The sequence below is a fragment of the Sceloporus occidentalis genome, unplaced genomic scaffold (genome assembly GCF_023333645.1).
Source record: "Sceloporus occidentalis isolate IW3139 unplaced genomic scaffold, rSceOcc1.0.p SCAF_13, whole genome shotgun sequence".
NCBI classification, from domain to species: Eukaryota; Metazoa; Chordata; class Lepidosauria; order Squamata; family Phrynosomatidae; genus Sceloporus; species Sceloporus occidentalis.
Window position 1 is genome coordinate 4,369,588 of NW_028316993.1, and position 15,850 is coordinate 4,385,437.

A 15,850-nucleotide genomic window follows, 5' to 3' on the forward strand; every position below is an offset into this window, starting at 1 on the left:
ACACTCCTACTAGTATCCTGTTACACATCTTTACAATTCACTAACCGGGTTTCTTAGTGCCTCTGCTACGTAATTGAGTATTACATGACATTATCAAATGTACCTGGTGACAGAGGATTCGAGCCCATATTGCTGGTGTTCCCATCAATGCATTTGTGTTTGTGTGCATACGTGCATATATGCATGTCTGTGTCTGGGGGTGTTTTGTGGGTTGGAAGAAATACTAACCTGCCTTGCCTGCTTTCTTGGTGCTGCCCCGCCGGGCTCCCTCGGGCATGGTGACGTGGTCTTTGGCGCCCGTCCTGCAAGCAACACATACTTATCATTTATTTGCAACACTGCTGTTGTTGCTATCATTTATTTGCAACGTTTATACCCCTCCTAGCCCCTGCTTTGGGTCACAAAGGGGAGAAAAACAGGTTATAAATTAAACAAATAAAACAATAAATAAAAATGATCACACGTAGCGTCAAACTGCATTATTTTTATGATGCAGATTCACCCTCTGATTCCATAATCCCTTTCCTACTTTGGGATCAGGATAGCAGCCAGGTTGTGTCAAGTGCCAGGCAGATCTTCCCTGGCACAAATTACTGACTTCTTTTTATAAAAGAAATACAGAAGACAAAGATATACTGGAGGCCTGGCCTGGCTGAAAACAGCGTCCTCTGACCGAGAATCTGGATACCTCCAAATCCCAAAGGGGTGTGGGAGGGTAGCTATGGGTTATTCATGCGGAGAATGTGCTCAACAGATACGCCAATGGAGATGGTGTCGGCTTGATCTTTGCTCCACCGCTTCTACCGCTGAACCTATTGAGCTGGAAATCCTGTCCCGGAGCTGAGTTCGAAAGTTCCAGGACTGGTGCGAACTGGCTGAAATCCCATTCTCTGGTGCAGAGGTGGGCAACGTTTGGCCTACTTCTGTATGACTCTGAAGCCCAACATCAGTCCCCAACTAGCCCTCAATTTTTAATATTTGCTCCAAAAATACACAGAAATGCAAGTTAAACTATTCTCTGCATCTCTCCTCTAAAATACCCTTGCAAAATAATTTGCCCATTAACTAAGAAACAGCACTTGTTTCTTCATTGTGTGCATCTGTGCCTTCGAGTCTCCTGTCAACTTATGGCAACCCCATGATTTCCACAGTGTTTTCTTTGGCAGGGATTGCTCCAAGGGGTTTTTCCCCGGTCCTTCCTCTGAAATCGAGACTACGGCGGAACCTTTCCTTATACAACATTTAGAATATACTGTAACTTCATTACAGCCTTGTTACCAAAAACAAAAAGAGTACGTCCCTATATTGGGGCAAAGGCGGGATATAAGAAAATAAAATATGATGATGATGATGATGATGATGATGATGATGATGATGATGATGATGATGATGATGATGACTCATTGCAAGTAGGGAGAGCTCTTTTCAAGGCGTTCTTTCCAACATCTTGGGTCTGGTCCCATGTTTTTGTGGTGTAGGTGGCATCCTTTTTCATCCAGCCCTCTTCTTTGGTCCCAGCTTCCCTGCCTTTCTCTAGTACAGTATGGTGTAGTTCTCATCTGGATTTTGCTTTTCTCCCTGACCTGCCGCCTCTCTTGAATCAGTTCATTGTTTTTCAGACGGAGCGACCTTTCGGCCTCTCCAGGATGGAGTGACGCATCCCCAGTCGACTTGACTTGCTATGGTTTTTACAAGACTTCCAGGGAACAAAGGCCTTTGTGTGGGGAGGACAAGCCCATTGACCCAAGGAGGGGTCGGTTTAGCCAAGATACCCCGATAAAAAGGAGAAGGAGATAAGATTTTGCCTTCAGCCTCAAAGCCCATAAAAACTTCAGCTGTGCTCCAGCAGTCCCACTTTGGCAAGGACAGTCCTGATTCATCCTCTGCCATCCCACTTTTTGAGCTGTTCTTAAAATGCCCTGCTTTCTCTTTTTCTTCCTCCCACTTTCCACCTTCGTTCTCAGCTTGCTTCCATTGCTCCAAACTGAGTTCAAAGGGGAAAAAAGTAGTCTGCACTCAGTTTAACTCAGCAGCAGGGAAAGGAAAGGATGAGGTGGGATCTAGTCCTTCCTAAAAAGGCTTGTGCAAAAGCAAACTGCTGCAGCTTCTCCTAGTTTTGAAACAGAAACAGTGTGCTGTAAGATTGCAAATTTCTTCCTGGGAAAGCAAAAGGAAGAAACAGACTTTGCAAAAAGCCGGGGAATCCCTGCTAGTCTCCTGTAATTCAAAGCACAGAAACCCCAGAACTCTACAAATACATTTTTGTCCATGCGATGTTGGAAAGTATGTTATCAGTTTCTATGGTACTTTAAGGCTGTGAAAGGGCAGGTTGCATGGAGTTCACTATTTAAAATTTGACAAGGAGGAAACAGGGAAGAAAGAAAGGAAGGTGTGAGATAAAGTGGAAAGCTCTGGGAACATGTAGCTGCTCCATTTGTACATGTTCAGGTTTGGGAAGCAGAGCTGTGGATAAGGAGGCCTGCAGGCCATATAATACCTGAGATCATGTCTGTAGGCCCCCAAAAAACCAGGAGAATTGCATATCCAGGCATGGTTACCAGGCACTCATTACTATAACTCAATGCTTCCCACTTTTTGGTGCTCCAAATGTTTTGGACTTCAGATCCCGTAATTCCTGGCTGTTGTCTGGGGCTTCTGGGATCTGGAGTCCAAAACAAATAGAGAACCAAAAGCTGGGAAGCACGACTATAAGGGATGTCCCTATCTGAGGGCAGAAAAGCTCCTCCTTTTATGTAGGCTGAACAAGGAATCCTGTGTTTTGGAGCTGAGGTTTGGCTCTAAGTCCCCCCATGGATACCAAAATCCGTGGATGCTCCAGGCCCATTATATACCCAAGCCATGCTGTTCCCCCATCACTATGTACAGATGTGAGAACTGGACAGTGAAGAAAGCGGATAAAACGAAAATCAAATCATTTGCAATGTGGGGCTGGAGAAGAGGGCTGAGGATGCCATGGGTGGCCAAGAAGACAAAGAAATGGGTCCTTGAACAGGTCAAGCCTGAACTTTCCATAGATGCCAAGATGACAAAACTGAGGTTGTCGTACTTTGGTCAGATCATGAGAAGGCAGGACTCACTGGAAAAGACAATAATGCTAGGAAAGGAGGAGGGCAATAGAAAGGGAAGAAAGGTGCATTATAGATGGATCGATTCAATCAAGGAAGACAAGGCATCAAGCCAGTAGGACCTGAACAGAGCAGTTGAGGATGGGGGGCTTGAAGCTGCCTCATTCATGCAATTACCATGAGAAAAAGTTGACTTGAAGGCAGTTAACAAGAACAAAACAGTTGTTCCCACAGTGCTCAGTAAAGTTACCTTTTTGGAGGGGACTAAAACTCCGCAAAGCCCTAGTATGCCCATGGGAGATTCTAAGACTTGCAACGTTCAAGTTCAAGGAGGCCAAAAACTGGAGCCTTGGCAACCCCTTTATGTCAGGCACCCTTTATATTAGGCACAATGTTCTGCGTCTTGGATCTTGGACAGATTTTCGTCCGGCCCCAAATGCCAAGGGGCAGCTTTGGTGCCAGCGTTGGTGTCACCGTGATGGAGGGCCCCAGCACAATCGCCTCCCTTCTGCCAGCTCTGGCTGAGGCAGGTTGGGAGGAAGTTGGCACCGGAGGCCAGGAAGTCTGGCATCATGGCAGGCGGGGGGACAGGCGGAGAGGAGCCAGGCCGGAGCGAAAGAAGAGGCACCCCTTTGATGCTGAAACAGGTTTCCATTTCCTCCCATTCATCTCAGCCGGAGGGCACAGACTCAACAAACCCAAGTTCAACTCCTACAAGTTGCAGAGCGGTGAGAGAGGGCATTGCAAGACATTGGCCTGTTAGTGGGCACAAGGGTGTTTAAAATACATATGTCTTAAGGGTTTAAGTGTGGATTTTGCAAAGGATAAGTTCCAAACTGTGAAGATTCTCATCATTCCAATCTTCTTGACACTTGCAAATATGTTTTGGGTCATTTTGGGGGCAATATTTCCCAATTTCACTCCTAGCTAAACAGCAACATGTTTCTTCACAGTCTGAAGATGCTGCAGTAGATCTTGTTTTTGTTTTTGTCCAGCAGATCCTTCAACCAGTTTGCATCACAACTGTGACATGTTTTTCTTCTTCTTCTTTCTACTGACATTTGAATCTGACATGATGCAAGTATAGGAAGGGAGAACAGATTCTTTGAGAGCAGCTGAGAGGGAGGAAGAAGAGGAGGAACATCGCGTGGAGCATGCAAAATGCCGGCAGTTTTCTTTTCAAAACCCAATCTGGCGTACGTTGGACAAATGTTACATTCCGGAACGGAGGAGGCAGCATGGCAGCTGGTCTCCCGATAAGGCTTTGCCAAATCCGTATCTCATAAGAAGGGGACATGATACACAGAGCTGCCATCTCAGGCATCAAAGGATCAAGTCCTAAGGGACTGGAAAGGGCCAGAAGAAGGAATTCCCCTTGCTTCAAATACAGGACATTTGCAGAACGGGGTTGTCAGATCTTAGGGTTCTTAGTTGTCATCTCTGGGCAAGAGATGAGGTTCAAAGTCTCCAAGCAAAAGATGTGTACAAGAGCTTGCTAACGTTTGCCAGGATGAAATGACAGGTAGCAGCAATTTACAAAGACTCTTGGGGTTGGGGTTAGCATTGACTTAGCTAGTTTCTTCCTTCCTTTGCAAATCATGGTGGCCCCAGCAATCACTATCTACTCTTCCATGTTCTGCTTGGAAGCATGAAGCCTAGATTAAATGGTCCTTATCTTTTCTGTCTAAGTAAGTGAGAAGGAATAATCACCTTGCATGGAACAGTCCATTCAGCTAAGATTTCCCCCGTAATTTTCAAACAGGGAAGTATGTTCTCTCCCAGCAACCCCATGTTTAAATGGAAATCTGCAAAGAACTGTGGTTGGTACTTAATGCACAATGTTTAATGGCATTGTCAGGGGCTGTGTTTCAGGTTTTAGCCTGGAAACCTCAGGGTCTGGGATGGTCTTGAACTGCAACCTTATTAGGCAATAAAAGGATATACCTATAAATGACCAACGTTGCAGAGCAAGGAAAGGTTCCTTAAAACGACACCAACACATACATTTCCTGGGACTATCCATGCTGGTTGAGGGACTCTGAGGTTGTAGTCCAAATGTAGGGGTTCCAATGTTGGACTCTAGAGAACAGGGTTTGAATCCCAGCTCAGCCATGGAATCCCACTGAGGAGTCACATTCTCTCAGCCTCAGGGGAAGGCAATGGCAAGCCTCCTGTGAACAAATCTTGCCAAGAAAATTGTTGCCGACAATTAGCTTACACTTTGTAAGCCACTTAGGCAGTGCTTAAGTGCACTGATAAGTGGCACAGAAATGTATTTGCTATTGCTATTGCTAAGAAAACCCCATGAAAGGGTTGCCTTAGGGTCGCCATACATTGGAAACGACTTGAAAGCATACAGCAGACCCACAGGCATGATATTTCAGCAACCTTCCCGTGAAAATTTGCACTATTCTTTTTTTAAATGGAGAGGGTTGGTGGGGTCTGGGGCCCGTATATGATGCCCATGGGGTATGCTTCCTCAACCTCTTCCTAGGAGCATCTTTTCTCAAGGCTGAAGCACAGAGTGGACCACATAAGACCCAGATGACAGCATCTGATGCTGACGTGGCTCTGAGTAAGCCACGGCTGGGATAGTCGGTGAGTAATGGCTCAGCTGAATTTTCCCCTGGGATTTTCTCATACTCCCTTGCTCTGTTCCCCAGATTGCCGTCTGGGCAGTTTTGGACCATCTCTGGCTTTATGTACGTATCGTCCTCTTCATCTTCTGGGCAGTTTGCCCAAAATTGGCTTAATCCAGCCTTTCGTCCCAGGCCTCTCTCGGCATCTGGGAAATGGCACCATGTGGGCTCAAGGGGTAAACATTTGTTCTCTCCAGCCTTGCAAGAGAAGGGGCCGACGTGCCGTTTGGTTGTGCAGAAGGCCATTTTAGTCACACTGAGAACAGCTTCCGCACGGAAGATCCATGTTGCAGAGGGTGAGGCTAGAAGTTAGAGCCAGAGGCCGACTTGCCTTTGATTTGGCTCCGTAAACATTTACCCCCATCTCCCATCCTCTTGTCTCCCTTCTCTTCCCAGCAGGAGATTTGCAGGGCAGCAAAAACGTATGTAGCTTAAGCCCTCTATAAACAGAAGCCTTAGGACCACCGCTCAACAAGGCAAGGGAGGATGGCAGGTCTCCACTTTCATCTTCCAGGTTATGGAGCACCCTTGACCAAAACCAGCAGTGCATTACTGGAGATAAACCTCATCAGATTCTGCCCCTACAGCTGAGCTTGGACAGTATATCTTTGGAGGGGAAAGACTACAAATCCCAGAATCCTCCACGACCTAATTTTTCTGTGACACTTTTTCTCCATGGGTACCCTGAAGTTTCCATGGCTCAGGGAGGAAAGCAGACCGCAATTCGCAGTTCGCGTGGCCATTGCATGCGAGGAAGATTTTGGGAAGTAGGTTGCACAACCTGAGAGAGGATTTCCTTGCTTTCTGCATTTAGTGGTTTGCTGTTGCAAAGATGTCCTGACCGGGGATGAACCTAGTTAACTTTGGAAGCTACCGGAAAACCCCAGAGCGATGCAAAAAGCCAGTCTGGATTTTACCAACTATGGGGGGGGAAAGGCAAAGTATATCTGGATGGATAGACAGATAAATAGATGGATAAAAGGATGGGTGGGTGGATATAGATCAATGGTTTCCAAACGTTCTTAGATGGTTTGGACTTCAGCACCCATAATTCCTCACTGTTGGCTGAGGCTTCTGGGAGCTGACATCCAAAACAAATGGAGAACCAAAGGTTGGGAACCACTGAAATAGATGGGTATACATGAATACATGAGAGCCAGGATGCATCAACATTGCAGAAATAGTACACTCTTGACACCACTTGAAGTGCTGCAAGTTCATCCTATGGAAAGCTGGGATTTGCAGTTGGACAAGGTCTTTAGACTTCTTTGGCCAAGAGTGCTCTTTCCCTCACAAGACTACAAACCCCATGATTGTGCAGGATGGAGCCATGGCAGTTAAAGTCGTGCATTATTTCTACCGCATACATGCACCCCCAGTGAGGTGTAGTGGTTTAAGCATTGGACTAGGACTCTGGAGACCAGAATTCAAACCCTTGCTCAGCCTTGGAAAACCACTGGGTAACCATGGGCAAGTCACACTCTCTCAGCCACAGAAGAATGGAAAGGCAACCCTCTCCTGAACAAATGTTGCCAAGATAACTTCATGATAGGTTTGCCATAAGTTGCAAATGACTTGAAGGCACCCAGCAACAAGGTGGATAGATGGATTCAGATGGAGACAGATGAATAGATATAGATTCCGAGAGTCTTAAAAGGGGACATGCTGGCTGGGGGATTCTGGGAAGTTTTTTGACAGAGCGCTTCACTTCTCTACTCTAAATATGTGCAAATTATTATTATTTCCTACCAGTGTTGGGTTGCAATTCTGGAGACTACGGTTTGATTCCCAGCTCAGCCATGAAACCCATTGGACAACCTTGGGCAAGTCACACTCTCTCAGCCTCGGGGGAAGGCAATGGCAAACGTCCTCTGAACAAATCTGGCCAAAAAATAAACCCATGATAGGTTTGCCATAAGTCAGAAACCTCTGGCATGCATGATATGTTTGCCTTACGTTGACGTTAGGGTCGCCATAAGTCGGAAACGACTCGAAGTCATACAACACACTCTCTCACATAACTGCAGCTGGAGAATGAGGAGCCGGTCTTTGAACATGAAAGGATGAATGGTTTTTTTTTTATGGGGGAGAGAAGCAGTTTCAGGGCCTTGTTTTGAAAGGAGCGTTGGAAGTATGCAGACACTCCTGAAAGGTTCATTGTTTGGGGAGACAGGAGGGCAGGCAGCCAATGCAAGCTTTCAAACACAGCCTGGCAGATGAGTGATGAGAGCAGCATGTCTGAAGGTAAAATCCAAATCCAGTTTGCAACTACCAGCCACATTGCAATTCATTTGGCGGCCATCTCTCCCCGCCCCCCCCAACTAGACCACAATGTCTCTGGTTATGCGCCACATATCCAGTGTGGCTGAAACACAAACCAGAGACCCTAGCATGGCCAAAAGCAGCAGCATGATGTTCAGTGAAACTTGACCCAAGTTCAGGGGTGCAGTTATGGGAGGAAGGATCAAAATGAGGGCAGTGTCCCTCAATTCTGCCCCACTGCTGAAATTTTCCTCCAGTACTTAAATTTCTAGCATTGCACTGAAAATCACTCACACAACTAGAAGCCTTTCATTCGCTGGGATCACATTCCCCACATTCCCCCACAACTCTGAGGAGTTTATTACACGAAGGAGATCGGGAGTTTATCCCGCGAATATCCCAGAAAAATCACGTAATTACGCAAAATGATATCACGCACCCGCCATTAAAGGGGTCACAAAGAAGCACTGATGCGCACATCTTTTCACTTTCAGGATTTGAGCAGCAATGCATTTCTGACATCACTTTATTTGCGCAATTGCGCGTGATAATCATTGGTGCAATTACCTGTCATTTTCGCTTTAGTCGCTGGATGCTTTAAATGGACTTTATTCTCTCTTTAATGCCCAAATTAGCCCCAGTGTGATAAACTCCTGAGAGCGTGTGTCTTGTCTATGGTCACCCAAATTCACGGCCGAGCGGGGATTCGAATCCTGATCTTCAGAGTCATAGTCCAACGCTCAAACAATGCTGGCTCTAAATACCACCATGTAAGATCTTACTCCCAAGTAAAGTTATGCAGGATCTTGCTGCATGTACTAACTGAGAGACAGAATATAGTGATGCAGGATAAACCTTATGAGGAATGGCTGATGCATGGATATTAAAGGAGAGGGAAAGAAGTGACCCCTCTGCCCCACATCCTTCCAGCGCCTGTGATGGCCCACCCAGCCAAGCAGCTCTAGATCCCTCCCTTGACATGCCAGGTTTCGTCACACCTTTGCAGCCCGCTTCCTCTCCACTCCACACCCCTTCCTCACAGCCATGTTCTCCTTTTGTTTCCAAAGCTGCCTCCCATCCATTCCAAAAAGCAATCTCCACTCCCGAATCCACAGCCTTGGCCAGAACAAGGAGCTTTTGCCATCTCTGCATCACAATTTCCTACGGTTGCCTTCAAGCTCAATGCACTCTTCCTCTGTTGAAAATCTCTCCCTCGACCCCAAAAGATATTGCAGAATGCCATTCGGTGCAAATGCATTCCTTTTCCCTTTGTTCCAATTGCTTCAGACTAGAGACTTTCAAGCCATTGGTATACAGTATATCATTTTTTTCTAGAGATCCTCTTTCTTTCCTCCTGCTAACTTCCAAAAAGAGAAAGAAAGAAAGAAAGGAGTGATGACACATTATTTTAGCCATTGATCTCTAGGGGCTTTCCTAGCGCAAAATTCCTGGAGGCTGAACCAATGTGAGAAACTCTTCCAGTACCAACTGCAGAAACAATACTTCACACAAAGCCTAGCCAAGTCATTATTTAAGGCGTGTGTCTCCTGGCTTTCTTGCTGTTGTGCATCTTCAAGTTGTTTCCGATCCATGGCAACTCTAAGGCACACCTATTGCAGGGTTCCTTGGGGCTGAGAGAGTGTGACTTGCCCTAGTTCACCCAGCGGGTTTCCATGGCCAAGCAAAGATTTGAACCCTGGTTTCCAGGGTCCTAAGTCCAACACCAAAATCAGTACACCATGCTGGCTTTGTTGCCCTTGTTGCTGTGCGCCTTTAAGTCATTTCTGACTTATGGAAACCCTAAGGCCATAGCTATCACAGGGTTTTCTGGGGCTGAGAGTGTGTGACTCATCTAAGGGGGAAACCCAGGGGGTTTCTGTGGCCAAGTGGGGATTTCAACCCTGGTCTGCTACTATACTGTGCACTTCATGTGCACAGAACTAAATCCAAGCTGGTTAACTGGCCCACTTTGCTATACCAACCCTACAGGTTGTGCATTCACATAACTGCTCTGAAAAACAAATACTCTTCTTGTATCATGAATGGGATCAGAGGAAATGGACGCTCATGATATAATCCTCACCCAGGACCACAGATATATACAGCCACGTCCTTCCGATTCTAGATTAATGAATCCAGAAGAATGATTGCTTTTGTGCCGGAGACTCCGGAACACATCAGGAACCCCGGATGACCTCTGTCCATGGAAATCAGGAATGCAAAAATCCATCTTTTCCATTGGTGATAGCAAGAACAGCTGGGCAATTCAGCTGCAAAGTCCTTGGTTGGGAAAAGTCCCACAGAGTTCAGTGGCAATGAAGTTGCAGGAAATATGGATAAGGATGGAGCCAAAAAGCAGGACAGAGAAATTAACCCAGCCTTAGCAGTGTTTGTACGAAGATGCATGAGAATCGGTGGCAAAAGAAGGGCTAAATGGATGCGAGACTCAGCCTAAAAGTAAATGAAAGCAAGAAAGGGACAAAACTTCACAATCTTTCCTTTGGCCCAGGATCCATTTCCAATGCCACTTTCCCCCCAAGGCAATACGGGATATTTCTTACTAGTTAAATGGGCTTTGAAACGTGTGTTGACCTTCTAAGTTGCTTTATGCTTGGAATAAACTTTTCCACCCCATGAAAACCATGTCTCTGATCATGTGCAGAGTGCCTTTCCCTTCACCAGGCCAATATCAAAAGCCCAGCCCCAGAAATTGGCGATGAACGTTACAAGCATCCAGAGAAAAAGGCTTGAATGTGATGTCAAGGGCTTCTGGGGGAGTCCTGGCACCAAAAATATTAAGCAACATTGAGGATTAAAGCTGTCAGGGAGGAATCCTAGGAAGCACTTTTCCTTCAAGGCAATGCTCCTTGGTTCAAAGGCGTAAGGAGGAAAAAGAAGATTATTAACTGCATTCATCCCCAGCCTGCTTTACAATCCTTTCTTCCATACTTTCTGGGGTGTAATGGTCCCAGTGTTGAAATAGGGATGCATCTACACTGCAGAAACCATGCAGTTTGACGCCACTTTAAGTGCTGTCGCTCCATCCTATGGCATCCTGGGGTTTGTAGTTTTGCAAGGTCTTTGGCCTTCTCTGCCAAACTACACATCCTAGGATGCTATAGGATGGCGTTCAAGTGGGGGCAAACTGCATTATTTCTGCAGCGTTGATGCATCCCAGGACCCTGAAGATCAGGGTTCGATTCCTTGCCTGGCCACCGAAAACCCACTCGGCCGGCTCGGGTGACCTTGGGCAAGTCACACACTCTCAGCCTCAGAGAAAGGCAAAGTAGAACCCCTTCTGAACATGTTTTGCCAAGAAAAACCCCATGATAGGTTTGCCTTAGGGTCGCCATATATCAGAAATAACTTGAAGACACACAACAGCAACAACGTCCAGGCCTTGTGCTACATACAGCCATCTGTCTGCCTAGTCTCCGAGCATGTACAGAGTATTTTTTCTCCCCTCTCTCAAGTCTGAAATGGACCTCAGCAGTCTTAATTGCAATTCCAGTTGCATCTGTTAACCAGCTCCAAACTAACCCATTGTGCAGGAATTTATTTTGCAGCTGCAAGAGGACTTAGTTTCGTTAATCATTGATTATCGATTAATGGTTTCATCCTTTCATTTGTTCCTATTGATGCTTTTAGATGCCTCAAGTGCCATTTCTCAAGCAGGATTATAGCACAATAAAATGAATAAGTAAACAACACACACTAACAAAGGATGGCATTTTCTTTGTGTCATCTGTTTAAAAATATGTATTACAAGTTTTATTCACTTTGATCTTTTGTGGACTGCAGCCAGCTTTGTCAGAGGCAACAAAAGAAGGATGCACTTTTAACTGTGACTTCAAGTATCCTGGAAGCTTTTTAAACTCCTAACAGAATTCAGATATGTGGAAGCTGACACTAAATGTGTGTGTAAGAGAGAGAGAGAGAGAGAGATGAGCACTCTGCACATGCTCTATTTACTCTCCTAGTTAAACAATTACCTACCCAGGATTAAGACCCTTTCTGAGAGAAGGCTACAATTTTTGTTACAAGCATTAGCATGGAAATAGAGACAGTGTTGTGTAGTGGTTTGAGTGTTGGACTATGACTCTGGAGATCAGGGTTCGAATTCCCGCTTGGCCATGGAAACCCACTGGGTGACTTTGGACAAGTCACATACTCTCAGCCCCAGAAAATCCTGTGATCAAGTCGCCTTAGGGTTGCCATAAGTTGGAAAGGAAGGCACACAACAACATAGGAATATGTTTTGACACTCACGTGCAGGCAGACAGGAAACACTCTGAACATGCTCAAAGCACCTTTTTCTATTGAAGAGGCCAAAATCCTCCTTGTAGGCACTCACTTGGGGAGCAAGTCATGTCACTGTGTGCTCTAAAACATCTCCAGTTAATCAATCAATCAATCAATCAATCAATTAATTAAATCTTAGCCGAGCTCAAAGGTGTGGGAGCTGACACTGTGTGTGTCTGTGCACGGTGCGTGTGTGTGATAGTAAGAGGGAAGCACTCTGAACATGCTCCAAAGACATCTCTTATGGATGGATGGATTAATTGACTGATTGATTCAATCTTAGCTGAGGCCAGAAGTATGAGAGCTGACACTGTGGGTGTCTATGTATGTTATGTGTATGTGAGAGAAAGAAGCACTCTGCTCTAAAGATAGTTCTGATTGATTGATTGACTGACTGATTGATTGATTGATTGATTGAATCCTAACTGAGCCCAGAAGTATGAGAGCTGACACTGTGGGTGTCTATGTATGTTATGTGTATGTGAGAGAAAGAAGCACTCTGCTCTAAAGATAGTTCTGATTGATTGATTGACTGACTGATTGATTGATTGATTGATTGAATCCTAACTGAGCCCAGAAGTATGAGAGCTGACACTGTGGGTGTCTATGTATGTTGTGTGTATGTGTGTATGTGAGAGAGAGAGAAGCACTTTGATCATGCTCTAAAGACATCTCTGATTGATTGAATCCTAACTGAGTCCAGAGGTATGAGAGCTGACACTGTCTGTGTCTGTTGTACGTGTGTGAGAGAGACGCACTCTGAACATGCTCTAAGACATACCTCTCTATTTAAACACCCATCTGTCCCAGGATTAAGACCTCCATCCCATCAGAGGCTACAACTCTCCTTGGGAGTAGGTTCTGCTAAGGGGTCTTAGCCCCTTCACCCTGTTAAACCCCTTGCAATCTCAACGCCTTTCTTTCTTGTATGGAAAAGCAAACCCCCCCCCCCAAAAAAAAAGGATCCAGGAACTCACCTTTGGCCCTGGGCAGAAATGGTGGAGTCTCCTCGTGAGTAAGGGACAGGCTTAGAAGACGATGGCTCCACAGTCAACCATCCAAAGCATCTCTAGGTAGGAGACAATAGTGGCCAGGGATGGCAATCCAACATTGTGGTCTGTGATCTGAAAAATTCAGCCGCAAAGCCTGGGCATGGCACAGAGGAAGGAGAGCCCCCTAAACCAGCCCTCTAATGCCACCCCTGTTGCTTCAGCCCCTTCTTCCACCTCCCAAGTCTTTTCTTCCAAATGCTGGGCTTCGGGAGAAGTTGGGGGGCTGAAGAGGTTTGCAAAATCTATGGACAAAACCCATAGACATTGCACACCACTGGCCGCTGGAAAGAAAGCAAACAGATCCCAGAAAGAGATCCCAGCAACTGGGGGGAGAGATGGAAAATGCTGGTTGATGGGGTGAAGTCAAGAGAAAGAGAAAGAGGGTGGGAAGAAAGTGTATGGGATTAGAATAGGAGAAGTAGCAAATGGATGCGAAAGGGAAATGTACCAGAGGCAGGGGAGGAGGAGAATCACATTCTCTCACACAGTCTCCTTCTGCTGGATGGTTTCCTGTTCGTAGGCAGATGCTCCAAGGAGGGGGGTCTGGTTTCGTGCTTTAACTCCTTGCTTCCCAGGTTTGGAATCCCTGCATCCGCTTTGCCCTGTATTGGAGAAAGAGAATAAAATCAGAGCCCCCCAGGTTTCTTTTTGCGGTGGGTGTCCCAGGTGGCTTGGTGGGCCTTCCATCTTGGCTTCCAACCCTGGCAGAAACTTGGGTTGTCCTTCTTGGCCGCCTTCAAGTTGTTTCTGACTTATGGGGACCCGAAGGTGGACCTATTGTGGGGTTTTCTGTGCCTGAGAGTGTGCTGAGCCAGGATTTGAACCCTGGTCTCCTGGAACCATGGTTCTCAACCTTCCTAATGCCGCGACCCTTTAATACAATTCCTCATGTTGTGGTGACCCCCAACCATAAAAGTGTGGTGTCTCGGTTCCTAAGATCTATTGGAAAAAATGTTTTAGGTGACCCCCATGGAGTTTATCACACAGGAGGAATTTCTCTTAATTTCGAATGAAAAGAAAGTGGGGCCAGAACGCATTCACGTGAATTCGCTAGTTCAGCGAACTTACGTGAATGCAAATTGCGTTCAAACTGGCTTCCCATTCCCCAATAATAGTTTGCTATTGCCCAAAATTGTGTGTGATCACCTCTCACGCAATAACATTAAACCCCATGATTGCGTTTGGATTGCCATTGGATTATACTTCCAATTTCCATTGTCTGATAAACTCCTGTGAAAGGGTTGTTTGACCCCCAAAGGAGTCACAACCCACAGGTTGAGAACGGATGCCCTAGGATCTTAGTCCAATTCTCAAACAACTCCACCATACTGGATCTCACAAACATGGCTATGGGAGTTTTGGATAGACCCCTGGTTAATAATAATAATAATAATAATAATAATAATAATAATAATAACAACAACAACAACTACTACTACTGCTGCTACTACTACTGCTACTTGCACTAACTATAGTGCTTAAAGACAGTACCCAGTCCACCATGGTCAGCTTTGGAGTCATCATTTTTGGCACCTCTGTTCAAATTGACATTACTTGGCTGTCATTTCATATACAAAGGGCAGTGCAAACAAGAACAACAACATTTCTCTTATGGACAAAAGGAAAGTGAAAGCTACTTTTGCAAACTTTTAAGCTCACTTTGCAACAAGTGAAGTCAGCTGAGGGCGAAAGTGGGAGGAGAAGAAAAAAACCTGGACCTTTTCAAAGCAGCCAGAAAAGTGGGACGGTGCAGAATGAATCGGATCTGTCCCTGCCAAACTGGGGCTGATGGGCGGGTATGTACCTTTGCTCATATAACATTTGGGACTTCAACTCCCAGAAGAAATTGTGGGATCTGTCGTCCAAAATACTTGGAGGGTCAAAGATTCTGTGGCCTGTCCAAAATGGTTATGAACTCAAAGAGCCAACCCTAAAGGAGACTAAAGGGGCGGAAGGCTTATTCCAGTTCCTTCAATCATTAACGTTTTTGCAACATTGCTGGGCTAACATTTCTAACCCTCCCTGCCCCAAATTGATCTTTTACTAGTTTTTATGACCCACCTAAAATCTACTCCCAAGCCCATGCCTCTAGGCTTGTTTGCTCCTTGATCTTTCAAGTGACTACCATCAAGTCCAGTGCTTTGGAAATATTCCCATTTTGGACTGCGGCACCCAGAATTTTGGAAGCTGCAGTCCAAAATAAGACAGTTTCCCACTTTCTAGCCAATTCTTGACATAACCATCAAACTCCTGGGTCATCTCTAATTTCAGGAGTGAAGCGCAGCCATATAAAACAATTCTGCAAAATGATAGAAGAAGCCTAGTGGTAAGGGAGTACATGTCCAAAGAGGAGCACCGCAGCTGATGGATGGAGTGGATAGTGGATGGAGCATAGTGGCTGAGCCAGTGAGCCCACAGGTCTGTGCCTTCTCTGGGATAATACAAGCCCCGCAGCATGAACAGAAGCAGCTCTGGTTTGCATCTGGGACTCTTGACCTAGGCCACAGCA

The 15,850-nt window shown here is 45.8% G+C and overlaps 1 protein-coding gene across 1 annotated transcript in view; it reads right to left on the reverse strand.

The window, feature by feature from the left end:
• LOC149304644 (uncharacterized) overlaps positions 1-13,883 on the reverse strand; it is a 39,232-nt gene extending 25,349 nt beyond the window's left edge. Inside the window, exons 1-2 of the mRNA XM_089478407.1 lie at positions 13,267-13,883; positions 229-302 (exon numbers count right to left, since the gene is read on the reverse strand). Coding sequence (XP_089334533.1) covers positions 229-277 — 49 coding nt within the window. The 5' untranslated portion in view covers positions 278-302; positions 13,267-13,883. The remainder of the gene's footprint in view (positions 1-228; positions 303-13,266) is intronic.
• Positions 13,884-15,850: the final 1,967 nt, after the last annotated feature.